This window comes from Hippopotamus amphibius, chromosome 2, assembly GCF_030028045.1.
Source record: "Hippopotamus amphibius kiboko isolate mHipAmp2 chromosome 2, mHipAmp2.hap2, whole genome shotgun sequence".
NCBI lineage: Eukaryota > Metazoa > Chordata > Mammalia > Artiodactyla > Hippopotamidae > Hippopotamus > Hippopotamus amphibius.
Genome location: NC_080187.1, coordinates 22,242,651 through 22,260,587, shown reverse-complemented (window position 1 = coordinate 22,260,587; position 17,937 = coordinate 22,242,651). Strand labels below are relative to the sequence as shown.

The window sequence follows — 17,937 nt, the reverse complement described above, 5'->3', positions numbered from 1 at the left end:
CCATCAATTTGAAGTTTTAAAATTTATTTAAGGGTTGACATGTAGTAGTCATTATAATTTTAAAATTTTCATGTTTATTTTGTCCCTTTTCTCTTTTTAAAGTTTATTTTTCTCTGCTGTTTTCTTTGATTAAATTTTCTAGGAAGTTGCCAATTTTACTGTATCTAATTATTTTTTCTCAAAAGAACCAGATTTTAAATTTTATTTCATTTTTCATTCTACTGCTTTTCTCTTTACTGATTCATTACTTCTTTTTATAACAGCTTTGAGACATAATTTACAAATATCAAAAATTCACCATTTTAAAGTATGCAGTTAAGTGACTTTTAGTATATTCAAAAAATTTTGCAACCATTTGATTCATTAATTTAAAAGTTTTTGCTTTATTATTTTCTCTTTTCTGCTTTCTTTGAGGTTGCACGTTTTTATTCCTTTTCTTGCTTGTTAGGCTAATACTTCATTTTTATTCCTTTAAAAATAATAAAATAATTTTGATTGTGTGCTTACATCCCCTTAATATAACTTTGGCCACATCCAGTAGATTTTGTAATGTACTTTAATCAATTTTGATATCATTTTTAATTAATTTGTATATAAAAGCTTAGTATAGAAAAGCATAAAGAAAATTTAAAAAATCACATGTAATCCACCACCCAAATATAAATACTGTTTGTATTTTTTGGTTTCTTTCCAGTCACTTTTATTTTTTGAAAATATAACTTAAAATTCATATCCACGAGTATATATTTTACCTGATTGGGTCATATTATACTATAATTGTATATACTTTGTTTTACATAACATTACATTGTATTATTCATGTCTTCAAAAACAGATTTTTGAAATTGGCAGCCTAGTATTGTATACTATCACATGAGTGTAATATTTATTGTAGTGGTTTGTAATTGTTTCCTTTTATAAATGTTACAGGATTTTCTTATAGTAGATCACCAAAAGTGGATGATCAGACAGTGGGAGGGTTCCTGATACATATTACCAAATTTCCTTCCAGAATTACAAATACTGGCAGTATATGAGTACCTCCCTCACTGCACTGTCAGCAAGAAATGTTGAAATATTGATACATATCTGAATTTTTTAATTGTCTTCACAATACTATAATAATAGTATATTCTTTGCTCCATTGGATCGTAAGTATTTCATCTTTAGTATCTGCTGAAATTTATGAGAGGGTTTTACTGTTTGTCTCTGGAAACATCATAATGGAAGGTAATTTATATTCAGTAAATTTAGGATATTTTTGTATTGGTTTTGTTGTATTCTGGAGTATCTTTATGCTGCCAGTTAGATTTTATTTAATAGCCTTTGATGAGTTTATATTGGATTAAGATGGCTGGGTATGATTTGAGTTGGGAAATAGATGGAGAGTTAATCTTCAGCCTAGAGTACAGCTCGTCCTTTCAGTTAATTTAAATAACAAATTATTCTCACCTGTTTTAGGGGGGCAGCCAAACTGCCCACAAATAATTCCAGCAGGATAAATAAAGACACAGAGTTTGGTATCAGGGGGACAGCTTCATGCTATGGGATTCGAACAGTCCTATGCACTGCACATCTTCTCCCCTGGCTCATCATATACTGAATGGTTATGCCCAATGGTTTAAGCGAATACAAATTTTAAAATGTTGCAACCTGTATTCCCCTGGCCTTGGGTTTCTAGTCAGTGAAGTCTTCATGAGAGTAATACATGGTTTGACCTTCCTCTTCATCAAGTGGGAGGGACCAATCTGATGGAGATTGGGAGAAGAAACAAGTTTGTGTGGTGTAGGCCCTTTTGAGCCTTCTTTCTTTCAGAGTAGACTATCCTCAGTTTTCATATGAGCTTTACTTACAGAGGCATTTCCATTCCCTGATGGGAGGAGGCAGGTTCAATCCAGGGATGAAAAGACTAGGTGAATAAGTTTAATTCTGAGGTAAAGTTATTGAGAAGTTCACTTGGCTGTTGATTCAGGCTATGATCTCCAGTTCATCTCCACTAATTTACATAGTTGATATTCTGATCTCTATCTTCCTGACTTCAGTCTTCTTTTCTCATTTGGTTTTGGAACTCAGAGGTGATGATAAAGAAATGATTAATTGTTACCACTAAAACTCTAATAGTTTGTTTAGATCTGTTTATTATGAACACTGTGTAATTTAGTGGGTTTTTTTTAAAACCTAATCTGGGAGTTAATCTTTTACTTGAAGAGTATCAACTACTTACATTTATAATCATAACTGACGTGTTTGGCTATTATTCCATCAGTTTTATGCTTTTAGATGCCACTGAATGTACTTAAGGTCATTTTGGTCAAATGGGTCTAATTGGTAGCAAGTCTGTTCTGCTAATTAATTAATTTTGTATGTGACTTTACATTGCCTAGACTTTAGAGGCACTTATGTCAATAACATGTTATAGGTGCTGTTCCAGAATTGAAAGAAGAGCAGGCAGAGCCATCATCAAAACCACGCTCTGGAGCTGTGGAAGAAACATTTAGAATTGTTAAGGACTCTCTCAGTGATGACATCGTTAAAGCCACTCAAGCAGTCTATCAGTTTGAACTCTCAGGTAAAGGGTACTTCTGGTGATCTGGAGCTTTTATGAAACAAAGTAGGATATTTTCCTTGGAAGTATATCAGCCTCCAGTAGTAATAACGTGGATAGTTGACTATATTCAGACCCTTACCCTCGAATGTAGACATTTAAGAATAGCAAATAACTATTGATTTGTATTTTTGTGTTCTTTTCTTTTTGGTTTTTGTGCATCTGTTATAGTTTTTGATTTGTGGTTACCGTGGGGTTCATATATTTTGACCCATAATTATATCTTCTTGTTTTAAACTGGTAGTTCCACCTGTAAGTGGTAGACTTGTTTTCTACTTGTTTTTGTAGTTCTTCTCTTTTCTAGTGATTTGTATTTTTAATTTCATATCAGCGCATATGGACATATGTAGAATAAAATTTCTTTAGAAATACCTCTAGTGTTAAATAACTCCTTGGTGTATATAATTAAGAGAAAATCTTATTTAGAAGGGTATATGGATCATGACAGGTAGTATAATACATTAATTTATCAACCATGGGCTCATTGCCTGTTTTGGGGGGGTTTTTTGGTTTGTTTTTTGGGTTGCGCTGCATGGCTTGTGGGATCTTACTTCCCTGACAAGGGATTGAACCCCGGCCCACAACAGTGAAAGCAGTGAGTCCTAACCACTGGACCGCCAGGGAACTCTCTTGCCATTTTTTATCTTTGAGATTATTCAGGTCAGTCTGAATGCAGACAGCTTTTAAAACGTCTCAGTATTTTTCTTATCAACATATTATTAATACGTTAATGATAATTTTAAGAATTAGCTACTACAGTCCCATTGTACACAGACTTTGACATTATCAGTTCTTTTATCCTTTGTCACCTCTACTTTATCTTAATCTATCTGCATCTTCCTGTTTTTACTTCCTTTTCTTAGAACCCATGGTCATGTTGCTTCAATCACTCTCTTGCCTGTATCCTAAACTTCCTGACCTGGTACTTATGTCACCAGCTGTCAAAATCCTAGTCCTGGAATCAAACTATCTGGGTGATCCACACTTGCATCCAGGCTACTAAATTTTGCTGGAGAAAAGGGGGGAGGGGTGGTGGGAATCACACCAACCGGTGAATCTGGACCAGTGAAATTTCATCATTGCGCTTCTCCAGCTGGGGTCTAAGCAGCAGGTCAGAATTCTGTTTCTGTGGTCAGCTTATTGCCTCGTTTTCCACAGTGACTATTTTAAACCTTTCATTGTTTCTCAAATCTCCTATTTCCTTTCACCATTTCCCTGCCTGTTTCAACAGAGAATGCCACCTCTTCTTTCACAGAGATAGGGGAAGCCTACAGACAGGAATTGCTCCAGCTTCCTGCCATCTGATACCAAACTGATGTAGGCATTGACCTTTCTTCCTTCCCTCCTAATAGGCAGAGCTCAACTCCAGATCCGTGCATCCTAAGCTTTAGTGTCCGTACTGATCACCGCGGGGCGTGCTAAAATGCAGAATCTGATTCAGTAGGTCTGAGGTAGAGTCTGAAGTCTGCATTTCTGATGTGATGACAGTACTGCAGTTCATGGATCACACTTTGAGTAACAAAGTTCTAGGTCCCATTTCCTCTGGCATCCTCAGGGAATGTGTGTTTTCTCTTCCACCTGTTCATCCTGAAGCCTCCTTCCCAGTGGTTTTTTAACATTCCCAAAGTCTGTTCTATCTTTAAGAAAACCACAGCAATAACAGCCCTCCCAATCACCTACCCCACTCCACCCCCCCATCTTTCTTCTCCCTTTTAGAGCCTAACTTATTTTCATGTGCAGTTTGCTCTGCTCTGATGTCATTTTTCTCCATTGCACTGAATTTGCTCTCACCAAGCACCTTGGTGATTTCTGTCTCACCAGTGGGGGCATTTGTCATTCTTACCTTGTCACCACTCTGCAACATTTGATGCTGTGGACCACTCTTTCCTTTTGGAAATGCCCCTTTGCTTTTCTTCCCTGTCTGTAATCATGTCTTGGCAGTCTCATGTGTTAGGTGCTTCTCCATCCTTTCCTTAAATGTTAGTATTCTTCAAGTCACTGTCTTAGCACTCTTTATACTACTCTACAGACTTTGTCTAGGAAAACCCCAACCACTCACATAGCTTCAGTGACCACCAGAGCTGATTCCTTATATATCCATCTTCCCAGCTTGGTCAGACTTCATTTGACATTCTCACTTGGCTGTCACAAAGATGCCTCAATCTGAAAACGTCCGTAACAACTCACCATTCCCAGTCCCTGCCTTTGGCACTACTTGTTAAATCTGCTCTTCTTCAATAGTCCTCTCTCAGTAAAAAGCACACCAGTATTTACCCAGCTTCCCAAGCCAAAAACTAGCAAAGCAAATCATTCTTCTGCACCCTCCCTACCTTTTCCTCTTCATACTCATTCAGTTACCTAGTTTTGTGGTACTGCTTTGAAGTTCTCTTTCAAATATGCCAACTTTACTCCATTTCCACTGCTGTGGTCCTGACCGAGGCATACATCCTCAAGCACCAGAACAACCCCAGTACCTTCCTAAACTGTCCTCTGCATCCTCTTTATCCCCTTCCAATATCTTCTCTACGCAGCTGTTAGGGTGATCCATTTAAAATACAAACCTAATGTCATTCCTCTTCCATGGCATTTCCCTTATGATGAAATCAGGGAATCCTTTACATGGCTCATTGCACTCTGCATCGGACTGCCTTACAAGGTCACCTGAGGCCACCATCCACTCTCTTTCTACCTTCTAGTTCTTCAGTCCTTTTTTCAGTTCCTCATCTAGCAAATTCTTTTTAAATCTCAGCTTCAGCTGGGCTCTCCTGACTCCATATCACCTTCCATGTCCCATTTTGTAAGAACCATGTTATTGCAGAGTCTTCAGAGCCTAGTCTAGTGCCTGGCACAGAATAAATACTTAATAAACATTGGCTGAATTTGATAGAGGCCTGGGGATTTCAACCTGGGTAACAGCATTATATATGATTATTCTAATTGTACAGTTATTAAGTTTAAGAAGAACAAGGCTTGTTTGACATTTATTTCTATATCTTTCTTTTCTGTGTAGGTGAAGATGGTGGAACATGGTTTCTTGATCTTAAAAGCAAGGGTGGGCAGGTCGGATGTGGAGAGCCTTCTGATCGGGCAGATGTGGTGATGAGTATGTCTACCGATGATTTTGTAAAAATGTTTTCAGGTGAGTTTTTAATTGTACTCGTTTACTGATCAAGGAAAATTTTGTTCCAACATTTTGCTTTATTCCTTTCCAAATAATCAAGACTCATACGTGTTTGTAGCAGTGTAATCTTAGTGACTATTGAAGTTGATTGGAAGAGCACATTGTCTTGGAAAGGTGGTTCTTACTGTTAGCTCTACTGACCCTTCTACTTCGTCCAACAAATGGGGAGAAGATGTTAGAGTTTACTTTTTGCCTGACTGAGAAGCTAATAAGACAGATAAACCAGATAAATCAGAAGCACTCCTAGGTAGGCTTCATTTCTACTAGTTGGACTAAGATCTCATTTCCAGTAACACCTTGGTCACCAGAGGTGCTGAACTTAGCTGCAGCTTGTTTATTGAGAGTAAGGTCATGCTTCAGTCTTGCCAACAATTGTAATAAGAAAGTGCAGCCATCTCCCGTGGTCCAGTGACCTGCTTTCTGTGGAATCCATAACCAGGAGAAGCTTCTGCATAATGTCCTGTTCTGCCTACGTATCTCTAACTGTGCCAGCAAAATTTTAAGGGTAATTTTTTCTATTTTCTGCTCTTACAACACTGCTCTAGATGGTGAGTTAATTAACACATGTACTTATTAGAAGCAGCACTTTAAACAAAAGTATTGTAACATTTTAGTCTAAAGATCCTAAAGATTAATTTAATGAGTTATGTTATTTATTCTTCATTCTGTTTTAATATTCATAAATTGAAGATCACAGTGTATTCTGTGCCCTGTAAGTCTCGCTTTTCATTTCTAACCCAGGATGCTAATGGCCTACGTACTATCTGAGCCAGTTTGTGTATGATGTTACTAATGATCTAGGTTTCTTCAACTCCCCCCCCCCCCCCGCCTTTTTTAAAACAGTAGTACTAAATATTCATAGTACAAAAATTTAAAAATATGCTTAGGAAAAAAGAAAATAAATAATATTATTTTTTATTGTACTACTGAAAGATAAAACCATCAGTTGATTTTTGGTTTAAAGTCATATATATATATATTTTAATGAATGTATATAAATATATGTATGCTTATACAAACAAGATTATAGCATTACTGCTATTTGGTAACCTTTTTCACTTAGTACATTATAACATCTTTTAATGTTAATGAATAGTTATCTCTTTAATCATTTTTAATTTCTTTAGTGTTTGTTTAGTGTTTCAAAATCTGTTTCTCTGTAGGGCTTAAACACAGTGCTTTGGATGCTAAATAAGTGGTAAATTTGAACCTTATAAATATGTAATATTTTGAACTTGAAGATCTTTAAAAATTAAAAAAATTATCAATTTCCAAACAGAAATAACAGTAATTATAGCTATTATGTATATGATTACTATTTTGTAAAAAAGTATTTATTTGGCTGCATTGCATTTTAGTTGTGGTGCTCAAGATCTTCGTTGCAGCACACAGGATCTTACATCATGGTGTGTGGGTTCAGTAGTTGCGGCCTGCAAGCTTAGTTGCCCTGAGGCATGTGGGGTCTTTTTTCCCCTACCAGAGATTGAACCTGAGTTTCCTGCATTGGAAGGCAGATTCTTAACCACTGGACCACCAGGAAAGTCCCCTGTATATGATTACTGTTGAGTTAAGCAATATTCCCAATGATGGTTTGAGATAAAAGATTTTCTCCATTTTATAAAAAGGGAGACTGAGGTATTGATTAATTCAATGATAAACCTAGAGTCACTTGGTGGGTGAGTCAATGTTGGAGTCAGGATTCAAATCTAAGCTAACTCGAAAGCTCATGCTCTTCTAAATCATTATGCTGTTTTGCCCTCCAAAGGTGAAAGAATCAAGTTATCTCCTTAATTTACATTTTATTTATGTAGCATAAACTTGCAATAATGGGCTTTCCATTTATATCTTTATGAGTGTGCTCCTGGATTGACTAGGAGGTCAGTCAGCTAAATGAGTAATTTAAAATATATATGTATATTTTTATAAAGTTTATTTTATTTATTTTTTTGGCCATGCCACTCGGCATGTGGGATCTTACTTCCCTAACCAGGGATCGAACCCGTGCCCCCTACAGTAGAATCGCGGAGTCTTAACCACTAGACTGCCAGGGAAGTCCCTTATGAGGTTCATTTTATAGCAGCAGTTCAGATTGGGAGCAAATGACTTTGCTTCTGGTTCTTATGTCCTTTCATTCTTACTCTATTCCATCTGCTCTCCTTTGAATGGGCGCTATTTAGACCTTACACCTAAGCATTCTCTTTTAAGAAACCATAGCCACTTCTGTGACCTAAACTATATAGTGGATATGTTATAAATATAACAAATTTATGACCCAAAATGTCATCTATCCTGGAGAATGTCCCATGTGCACTTGAGAAGAATGTGTAATCTGCTGTTTTTGGATGTAATGTCCTATAGATATCTGTTAAATCCAGCTGATCTATTATGTCATTTAAAGCTTGTGTTTCCTTCTTAATTTTCTGTGTGGATGATCTGTCCATTGGTGTAAGTGGGGTGTTAAAGTCCCCCACTATGATTGTGTTACTGTCGATTTCCCCTTTCATAGTTGTTAGTATTTGCCTTATGTATTGAGGTGCTCCTATATTGGGCGCATATATATTTATAATTGTTATCTCCTCTTCTTGGATGGATCCCTTGATCTTTATGTAGTGTCCTTTCTTGTCTCTTGTAATATTTTTTATTTTAAAGTCTATTTTATCTGGTATGAGTATCACTACTCCAGCTTTCTTTTGATTTCCATTTGCATAGAATATCTTTTTCCATCCCCTCACTTTCTATCTGTATGTGTCCTTAGGTCTGAAGTGGGTCTCTTGTAGACAGCATATATATGGGTCTTGTTTTTGTATCCATTCAGCCAGTCTGTGTCTTTTGGTTGGTGCATTTAGTCCATTTACATTCAAGGTGATTATCGATATGTATGTTCCTATTACCATTTTCTTAATTGTTTGGGGTTTGTTTTTGTAGGTCCTTTTCTTCTCTTATGTTTCCTGCTTAGGGAAGTTCCTTTAGCATTTGCTGTAGGGCTGGTTTGGTGGTGCTGAATTCTCTTAGCTGTTGCTTGTCTGTAAAGCTTTTGATTTCTCCATCGAATCTGAATGAGATCCTTGCTGGGTAGAGTATTCTTGGTTGTAGGTTCATCTCGGTCATCACTTTAAATGTATCGTGCCACTCCCTTCTGGCTTGCAGAGTTTCTGCTGAGAAATCAGCTGTTAACCTGATGGGAGTTCCCTTGTATGTTATTTGTCGTTTTTCCCTTGTTGCTTTTAATAACTTTTCTGTGTCTTTAATTTTTGTCATTTTGACTACTATATGTCTTGGCATGTTTCTCCTTGGGTTTATCCTGCCTGGGACTCTCTGCGCTTCCTGCACTTGGGTAGCTATTTCCTTTCCCGTGTTAGGGAAATTTTCAACTATAATCTCTTCCAGTATTTTCTCAGGTCCTTTCTCTCTCTCTACTCCTTCTGGGACCCCTATAATGCGAATGTTGGTGCGTTTAACATTGTCCCAGAGGTCTCTTAGACTGTCTTCAGTTCTTTTCATTCTTTTTTCTTTATTCTTTTCCGCATCAGTGATAATCACCATTCTGTCTTCCAGCTCACTTATTTGTCCTTCTGCCTCAGTTAATCTGCTGTTGGTTCCTTCCAGTGTATTTTTCATTTCAGTTATTGTGTTGCATATCTCTGTTTGTTTGTTCTTTAATTCTTCTAGGTCTTTGGTAAACTTTTCTTGCAACTTTTTGATCTTTGCATCCAGTCTTTTTTCAAAGTCCCGGATCATCCTCACCATCATTATTCTGAATTCTTTTTCCGGAAAAGTGCCTATCTCCTCTTCATTTAGTTGTTTTTCTGGGGTTTTCCCTTCATCTGGTACAAAGTCTTTTGCCTTTTCATTTTCTGTGTCTTTCTGTGGCTGTGATTTTCAGTTCCACAAGATGAAATAGTGCTGATACTGCTTGATTCTGCTGTCTGCCCTCTTGTGGAGGAAGCTGCCTAGGAGGCTCGTGGGTGATTCGTGATGGGAGGGACTGATGGTGGGTTGGGCTGGGTGGGTGGAGCTCAGTAAAACTTTAATCTGATTTGGTGGGTGGAGCTCAGTGACACTTTAATCTGCTTGTCTGCCAATGGGTGGGGCTGTGTTCCCACCCTGGTGGTCCGTTCGGCCCAGCCCTGGAGCTTACAGGCTCTTTGGTGGAGCTAATGGTGGACTCTGGAAGGGCTCACGCCAATGAGCACTTCTCAGAACCCCTGCTGCCAGTGCCCCTGTCTCCTTGGTGAGCCACAGCTGCCCCCCCACCTCTGCAGGCAACCCTCCAACACCAGCAGGTAGGTCTGGTTTAGTCTCCTATGGGGTCACTGCTCCTTCCCCCTGGGTCCTGGTGAGCATACTTTTTTGTGTGCCCTCCAAGAGTGGAGTCTCTGTTTCCCCCAGTCCTGTGGAGGTCCTGCAGTCAAATCCTGCTGGCTTTCAAAGTCTGAATCTCTAGGGATTCCTCCTCCCGTTGCTGGACCACCAGGTTGGGAAGCCTGATGTGGGGCTCAGAACCCTCAGGACTTCTGCGGTATAACTGTTCTCCAGCTTGTGAGTCACCCACCCAGCATTCATGGGATTTGATTTTAACGCAATTGCACCCCTCCTACCATCTCTTTGCAGCTTCTCCTTTGTCTCTGGATGTGGGGTGGTTTTTTTTGGTGAGTTCCAGTGTCTTTCTGTTGATGGTTGTCCAGCAGTTAGTTGTAATTCCGGTGCTCTTGCAAGAGGGAGTGAGCGCACGTCCTCCTACTCCACCATCTTCCTGTTGCTGTTTCTTATATTGATGTGCAAATCTCAAAATATAAACAGGGGTCCAGTCATAATTATGTAATCCGGAGCCCAATTGTCTCTTGCCTTAGGAAATGTATTTAGGGAGCTGGTAATGGATGTCTGGCCTGGAGCTCATCTTCTTCTCACCCCAGAGGTGTGAACAGGCCAGTTGTAAATGCCTAGCCTGGAGCCCATCTCAATATAACAAATTAAAGCAACTAGTGATCAACTAATCACAGTCTCACTTTTTGGCCAGTAGAGGCCACTGTATGGTAAAGCATTATAATAGAAAGAAAAATTGTACAAGATCACCTGATTAATATATTGGGAGGAGAAATACACACACACACACACACACACACACACTCACATACATATAAAACTGTGCTTACTAGCATTTTTTTTAAAGTTATTTTTTAGAACAGTTTTATTAAGGCATGATTTACATACCATAAAATCTACCCATTATAAGTATATATGATTTTTAGTAAATTTATAGGATTGTACAACCATCATTATAATCTAGTTTGAGAAGATTTCTATCACTCCCTCCAAAATCCTGTCTCTTTGCAGTCAATCCCCCTTTTTGCTGCCCAGCCAGCCAGACACTAACTTGCTGTCTCTATACATTTGCTACTTCTGGACATTTCATACAAATGGAATTTTAAAAGCATATAGTCTTTCATATCTGGCTTCTTTTGCTTAGCATAAGGCTTTTGAGATTCATCCCTCATGTTATAGCATGTATCAGTAGTTCACTTCCTTTTTATTGCTGAATAGTATTCCATTGTATGGATATACCTCATGTTTAACCACTCACCAGCTGGTGGATATTTGGGTTGTTTCAAGTTTTGGGGGATTATGAATAATGCTGCTGTGAATATTTTCATACACATATTTGTGTGGGTATATGTTTTCATTTCTGTTGGGTAGATTCCTAAGAGTGGAATTGCTGGGTCATATGGTAAGTTGATATGTAACTTTGTAATAAACCACCAAACTGTTTGCTAAAGTGGCTGCTGCTAATTTTATATTCTTGTCAGCGTTGTCTAAAGGTTCAAGTTCCTACAAATCCTCACCAGCATTTACTAGTGCCTTTTTTTAAAACAGTTTTATTATTGAGATATAATTGATAAATAAAAACTGTATATATTTTTTTAATAAAAGCTGTATATTTAAGGTATATAACATGATGACTTGATATTTGTATACACTGGGAAATTATGATACTCAAGCTAATTAACACATCCATCACCTTGCACGGTTACCTTTTTTTTTGTTGTCATGAGAACACTTAAGATTTACTCTCAGCAAATTTCAAGTAAACAGTACAGTATTATTAACTATAGTCACTGTGCTTATTTAACGTTAGATCCCTAGAACTTACTCATCTTATAATTGAAAGTTTGTACCCTGTGACCAACATCACACAATTCTACTCTCTGCCTCTGTGGGTTTGACTTTTTTTAGGTTCCACATGTAAGTGAGATCATACAGTTTTTGTCTCTTTGTCTTATTTCATGCAGCATCATGTCTTCCAGGTTTATCCATCATGTCACAAATGGCAGTGCCTTTGTTATCATAGCCATTATAGCGGGTGTGTGGTGGTATCTCATTGTGGTTTTACTTTTCGTTTTCTTAATGATTAATAATGTTGAACATCTTACCATGTACTTAATAGCTGTTTATATTTGACAAACTGTCTATTCAAATGTTTTGTTTTTAAATTGACTTGTCTTTTCATTGTTAAGTTGTAAGTGTTCTTTATAAACTCTAGATGCATGTGACTTGCAAATATTTTCTTTCAGTCAGTGACTTATCTTTTCATTTTCTTAGTGGTATCTTCTGAACTACAAAAGTTTTTAGTTTTGATAGTCTGATCTGTCTTTTTTTTCTTTTATGGTTCATGCTTTTTTCCCTAAGTATTTCATTCTTTTTTATGCTATTGTGAATGAAATTATTGTCATAATTTTATTGTTTAATTATTTATTGCTAGTATACATAAATACATTTGACTTTTGTATAAATTTTATATCCTATGAATTAACCAGTGAAGCTATTTGGGCCTTGGATTTTTTTGTGGGAAAATTTTTAATTACTAATTTGATTTATTGTTCTATGTCAATAGCTTTTACTTTTTTAAACAGAAAGTTTTATTGATCTATAATTCACATACCATGTAATTGTTCCATTTAAAGAGTTGACTGATTTTTTAGCATATTCAAAGATGTTTGCAACCAACCATCCCGACACTTCCTTTTATTTATTTATTTATTTTATTATTTTTTTTATTGGCTGTGTTGGGTCTTTTTTTGCTGTGCGTGGGCTTTCTTTTAGTTGCAGTGAGTGGGGGCTACTCTTTGTTGTGGTGCACGGGCTCCTCATTGCCGTGGCTTCTCTTGTTGTGGAGCACAGGCTCTAGCATGTGGGCTTCAGTAGTTGCAGCACATGGGCTCAATAGTTGTGGTGCGTGCGCTCCTCATTGCCGTGGCTTCTCTTGTTGTGGAGCACGGGCTCTAGGCACATGGGCTTCAGTAGTTGCAGCACATGGGCTCAGTAGTTGTGGTGTGCGGGCTTCTCATTGCCGTGGCTTCTCTTGTTGTGGAGCATGGGCTCTAGGTACGTGGGCTTCAGTAGTTGTAGCACATGGGCTCAATAGTTGTGGCTCATGGGCTCTAAAGCACAGGCTCAATAGTTGTGGCACACGTGCTTAGTTGCTCCACAGCATGTGGGATCTTCCTGGAACAGGGATCAAACCCGTGTTCCCTGCATTAGCAGGCGGATTCTTAACCACTGCGCCAGTGAGGAAGCCCCCACAGTTGCTTTTAGAACATTTGCATCATCTCAAAAAGAGAAACCCTATCCCCACTAGCTGTTAATCCCATATCCCTCATCTCCCTGCCCCTAGCCCTAAGCAACCACTAATCTACTTCCTGTGTCTGTAGATTTCCCTATTCTGAACTTTCATATGAACAGAATCATATACTATCAAATTTTTTGCGTGACTGGCTTTTTTGCAGCATGTTTCTTCTTTTAGCTTGTTTTCAGGTTTCATTCTTGATGTAGCACATACCAGTATTTAATTCCCTTCTTGAAAAATGGAGATGAAATTCACATAACATACAAGTAAGCATTTAAAGTGTACAGTTCAATGGTATTTAACTTAGTGCATTCACAACGCTATGCAACCACTGCTCTTTAGCTTCAAAACTTTTTCATCACTCCAAAAGAACACCCCTATACCATTTAAGTAACACCCCATCCCAGCCTCCCCCATCCCATGGGAACTACTAATATGCTTTCCCTCTCTGTGGATTTGCCCATTCTGGATAGTTCATGTAGATGGAGTCATTCAGTATGTGGCCTTTTGTGTATGGCTCCTGTCACTTGGCATGATGTTTTCAGGGTTCATCCAAGTTGTAGCATGTATTGGTACTTCATTTCTTTTTATGACTGATTATCTGTTCATCTGTTGAAAGATATTTTGTTTGGCTGTTATAAATAATGCTGCTGTAAACATTTGTGTCCAAGTTTCTATGTCCAAGATTTATGTTTTCATTTCTCTTGTATTGCTGGATCATATGGTAATTCTATATTTAACTCTTTGAAGAATTGCAAAAATGTTTTCCATAGCACCTGAACATTTATATTCCTACCAGCAGTATATGAGGGTTTCTATTTATCTGTATCCTTGTCCTCACCAACACTTGTTTTTGTTTTTGTTTTTTTTCACAACAGCAATCCTAGTGAGTATGAAGTAATAGCTCATGTAGTTTTGATTTGCATTTCTCTAATGACTAATGCTGTTCAGCATTTTTTCATGTGCTTATTAGTCATACGTGTATATCCCTTGAAGAAATGTCTACTCAGGTCCTTTTCCCATTGTAATTGGATTTTTTATCGCTTTAATTTAATTTTTTTTTTTTTTTTGAGTTTTAAGAATTCATTCTCCCAGTGTCAGATTATCTGTCAATCTACGTTGTTCCTGGAGCTCTGTCTTCTTGTTACAAGCTAAACAGGGAATTCCCTGGTGATCCACTAGTTAGGACTCTCTGCTTCCATTGCTGAGGCCCCGGGTTCGATCCCTGGTTGGGGATCCCACGAGGTGTGCAGCGCAGGTTAAAAAAAAAGTGAGTTCTAAACAGATAGCTCATTAAGTCTGCTACACAGCTGTGATCCTAGAAATTTCTGTAACTCTCTCCTGCATTGAATCTCTTGTTTCCTGTATCCCTTTCTTCTTTTTTCTTGGTTTACATCCTCATTTTGGTGGCACATATTCTCCAGTAGCTTCATTAGAAAGGATACATAAGAGCTAATTTTTGTGAGTATCTAAAACTACTTGTGGGACTTCCCTGGTGGTCCAGTGGTTAAGACTCCATGCTTCCACTGCAGGGGCCACAGTTCCATCCCTGGTTGGGGTACTAAGATCCCACATGCTGTGTGGTGTGGCCAAAAAGAAAAACAAAACAAACAAAAAACCTACTTGTATTCTCCCAACACATTGGTTATTTGTCTGGATAGAGGTTTCTGGATTAAAATTCATTTTCCCTCAGAATTTTGAAGTCATTGCTCCATTTTCTAAGGTTACCATGGAGGATTTGATACTATTCTTAATCTTTTGTATCCACCCTTCCCCTTTCTGAAAGTTTGGGAATCAACATGATCTCTTTCTCTGTAGTGTTCTGAAATTTCAAGTGATACAAGGTGATGTGGTCTTTTTTTTCCTTCATCTTCCTGGATACTTGATGAGCTCTTTGGGAATGTATCTTATATCATTTTTTTCATAGTCCTCTCAGTTTTCTCAGTTCTCACTTTTGGAAGAAAACATTGAATCTCTGATTTAATCACCTTACATTTAGGGCCTAATTATTTCCTTTATATTCCTTAAAAAAATACATATATATATGTATGTGTATATACATAGAGAGAGAGAGAGAAAGGAAAACTTTATTAGGGAAGATTATTGTGTGGGGAGGTGGTTATTGAAGAGGGGCTTTTGTAATATGGGAGGGGCAATGTTGCAATAGAGAGACTGACTGCTGTGACCAGAAGATTCCAAGTGCTTCCTTTCTATTACATTTTTTAAAGATTTATTTATTATTTTATTTATTTATTTTTGGCTGTGTTGAGTCTTTGTTGCTGCGTGTGGGCTTTCTCTAGTTGTGGAGAGTGGGGGCTTCTGTTCGTTGCTGTGTGCAGGCTTCTCATTGCAGTGGCTTCTCTTGTTGCAGAGCAGGGGCTCTAGGCATGCGGGATTCAGTAGTTGTTGTGCATGGGCTTAGTTGCTCCGCAGCATGTGGGATCTTTCCTTACTAGGGCTAGAACCTGTGCCCCTGCACTGACAGGTGGATTCTTAACCACTGTGTTACCAGGGAATTCCCTCTATTACATTTTAATATTGTCGATATATCAAAATCTTAATTTCCAAGAGTTCACTCATGTTTCCTCAGTTTCTTTCTTCTTCTCTTACTGCCCCCCTCTTCCGCCTCACTCTACTCCATTTCATTCCCCTTCATCTGCTTCCCCCGCTTCCTCTCCTTCCACTCTCTTCTCTGCCCCATTGCCTCTGCCCTTCTCTTCCAGCATCCTGCTCTCTATACATTGGTACAGCTTCTCTTATCAATGAGGACATGAATTAGGGAATTTTAAATTTGTTCATTTACTTCATTTCTTTTTCTTCTACGCCTGCAGTCTCTGTTTCTCCCAAACTGCTTTTAGCTGTTTTTGGTTTTGGGGTGATTTTTTTTTTTTTTTTTTTTTTTTGGTCTCCATTTATGTCCATTCATCTTTACAGGGAAGGCTCCGTAAAGCTGATTGGAAGCTGCATATGCACAAGTGGGGCTGTGGACTGGTGGATTTCACTATAGAGTGAGAGAGCAAGGAGCCAGTTATTTTGCTGAAGCCTAACAATGAAAAGATTGGGAAATGAGAGTAGCACATAAAAACAAAGTTCCCTGCCTCCATGGAGCTTCTATTTATTATATATTTTTATTAGCTACAATTCTGTTTTAATGCTCACCATTTTATATTCTGGCATTTCTGTGGTTATAATACTGCTAAGACATACTTTTGTATCCATACACTCTACTTTTAATGTTATTTCTTAAAGATGTTATATGCATTTATACCATTTGATTTTTTGAATCTGAACTTGAAATGTTAAGAGTTCAATGAACTATAATAGATTGGAAAATTAACTAAAATAGATAGTATTTGTTTACTACAATTCATTTGAGGGCCATCTATTCTTTAGTGTACTGTAACTAGTGTATAAATGTTGCATCTTCAGCTTTTTGGTATAATCTTTTGTTGGTTGTTGTTTCTATATTATCGCTCATATTATAAGATATTGTTAACATCTAAATCTAGGAATTGCGATTCCCAAGATACTGATAAAAAGATACTATAAAAGAAATTTCTGTGCTTCAGAGGATTATAAAACTCAGAGATTCTTTTTATAATGCATATTCTTGAAGCAGTGTATCCCTAAGGGCACTAATGGCTGCTTTTTCCTCTCTCATTTTCTCATTTTAGGGAAACTAAAACCAACAATAGCATTCATGTCAGGAAAATTGAAGATTAAAGGAAACATGGCCCTAGCAATCAAATTGGAGAAGCTAATGAATCAGATGAATGCCAGGCTGTGAAGAGAAAAAAAAATGTTGACTGCTAAGCTCAAAAAGTAAAAGGGCTCAACAGTTAAAAAGTGAATGTTTGTTTTCATCCCTATTATATTATAAGGATATGCATGTTTGTTCTGGAAAAAATAGAATTTCTGTATCTTTAAGACTTGAAATTGTAATTAAAACAGCTAGTCAACCAAACATAAGCATCATTAAGTAGAATTCTAACACATTCTGTTTTTCATATTTTGTGAGGTTTGCCCTCTGAGTCCTGTATCTTATACACTGTTATCTCTAGGAAAAATATTATCAGTGATCAGTCAGGGTCAGGCAGCAACATTTAGTCTTTTCATATCTTCTTCCCATTTAAAATGAGACTAATCTGTTTTAAACTTTTCAGTTTAGGATTGTATACTGATGATATTTTAGATTTTTATAAATTTGTTTTAAAGAAGATCTGCTATAGTACATTTCAACAGAAATCAAATAATAAACTACTTAATAAATACTATTTGTGAAGGCAAATTAAAAACAGTTTTTCATTTTGTTAACTACTTTCTAAGCGTGTTACCTATAGGAAAGTATTACTGATGCGATTCAACTAATTGCAGTATATATCCTATTTTAAAGTGTGTAAAAATATCCTAAAATAATTTCTCCCCAGAAGTATTCATTTGGTCAGCATTTTGAAATGAGAATGTTAGAATAGATGGTTGTTATGGGCTGAAAGGTATACCTCCTTCATATGTTGAAGTCCTAACCCCAAA

The 17,937-nt window shown here is 37.3% G+C and overlaps 1 protein-coding gene across 1 annotated transcript in view; it reads left to right on the top strand.

Moving 5' to 3' along the window:
- Positions 1-17,715, top strand: part of HSDL2 (hydroxysteroid dehydrogenase like 2) — a 62,920-nt gene extending 45,205 nt beyond the window's left edge. Inside the window, exons 9-11 of the mRNA XM_057721335.1 lie at positions 2,420-2,569; positions 5,616-5,744; positions 17,082-17,715. Coding sequence (XP_057577318.1) covers positions 2,420-2,569; positions 5,616-5,744; positions 17,082-17,194 — 392 coding nt within the window. The 3' untranslated portion in view covers positions 17,195-17,715. The remainder of the gene's footprint in view (positions 1-2,419; positions 2,570-5,615; positions 5,745-17,081) is intronic.
- Positions 17,716-17,937: the final 222 nt, after the last annotated feature.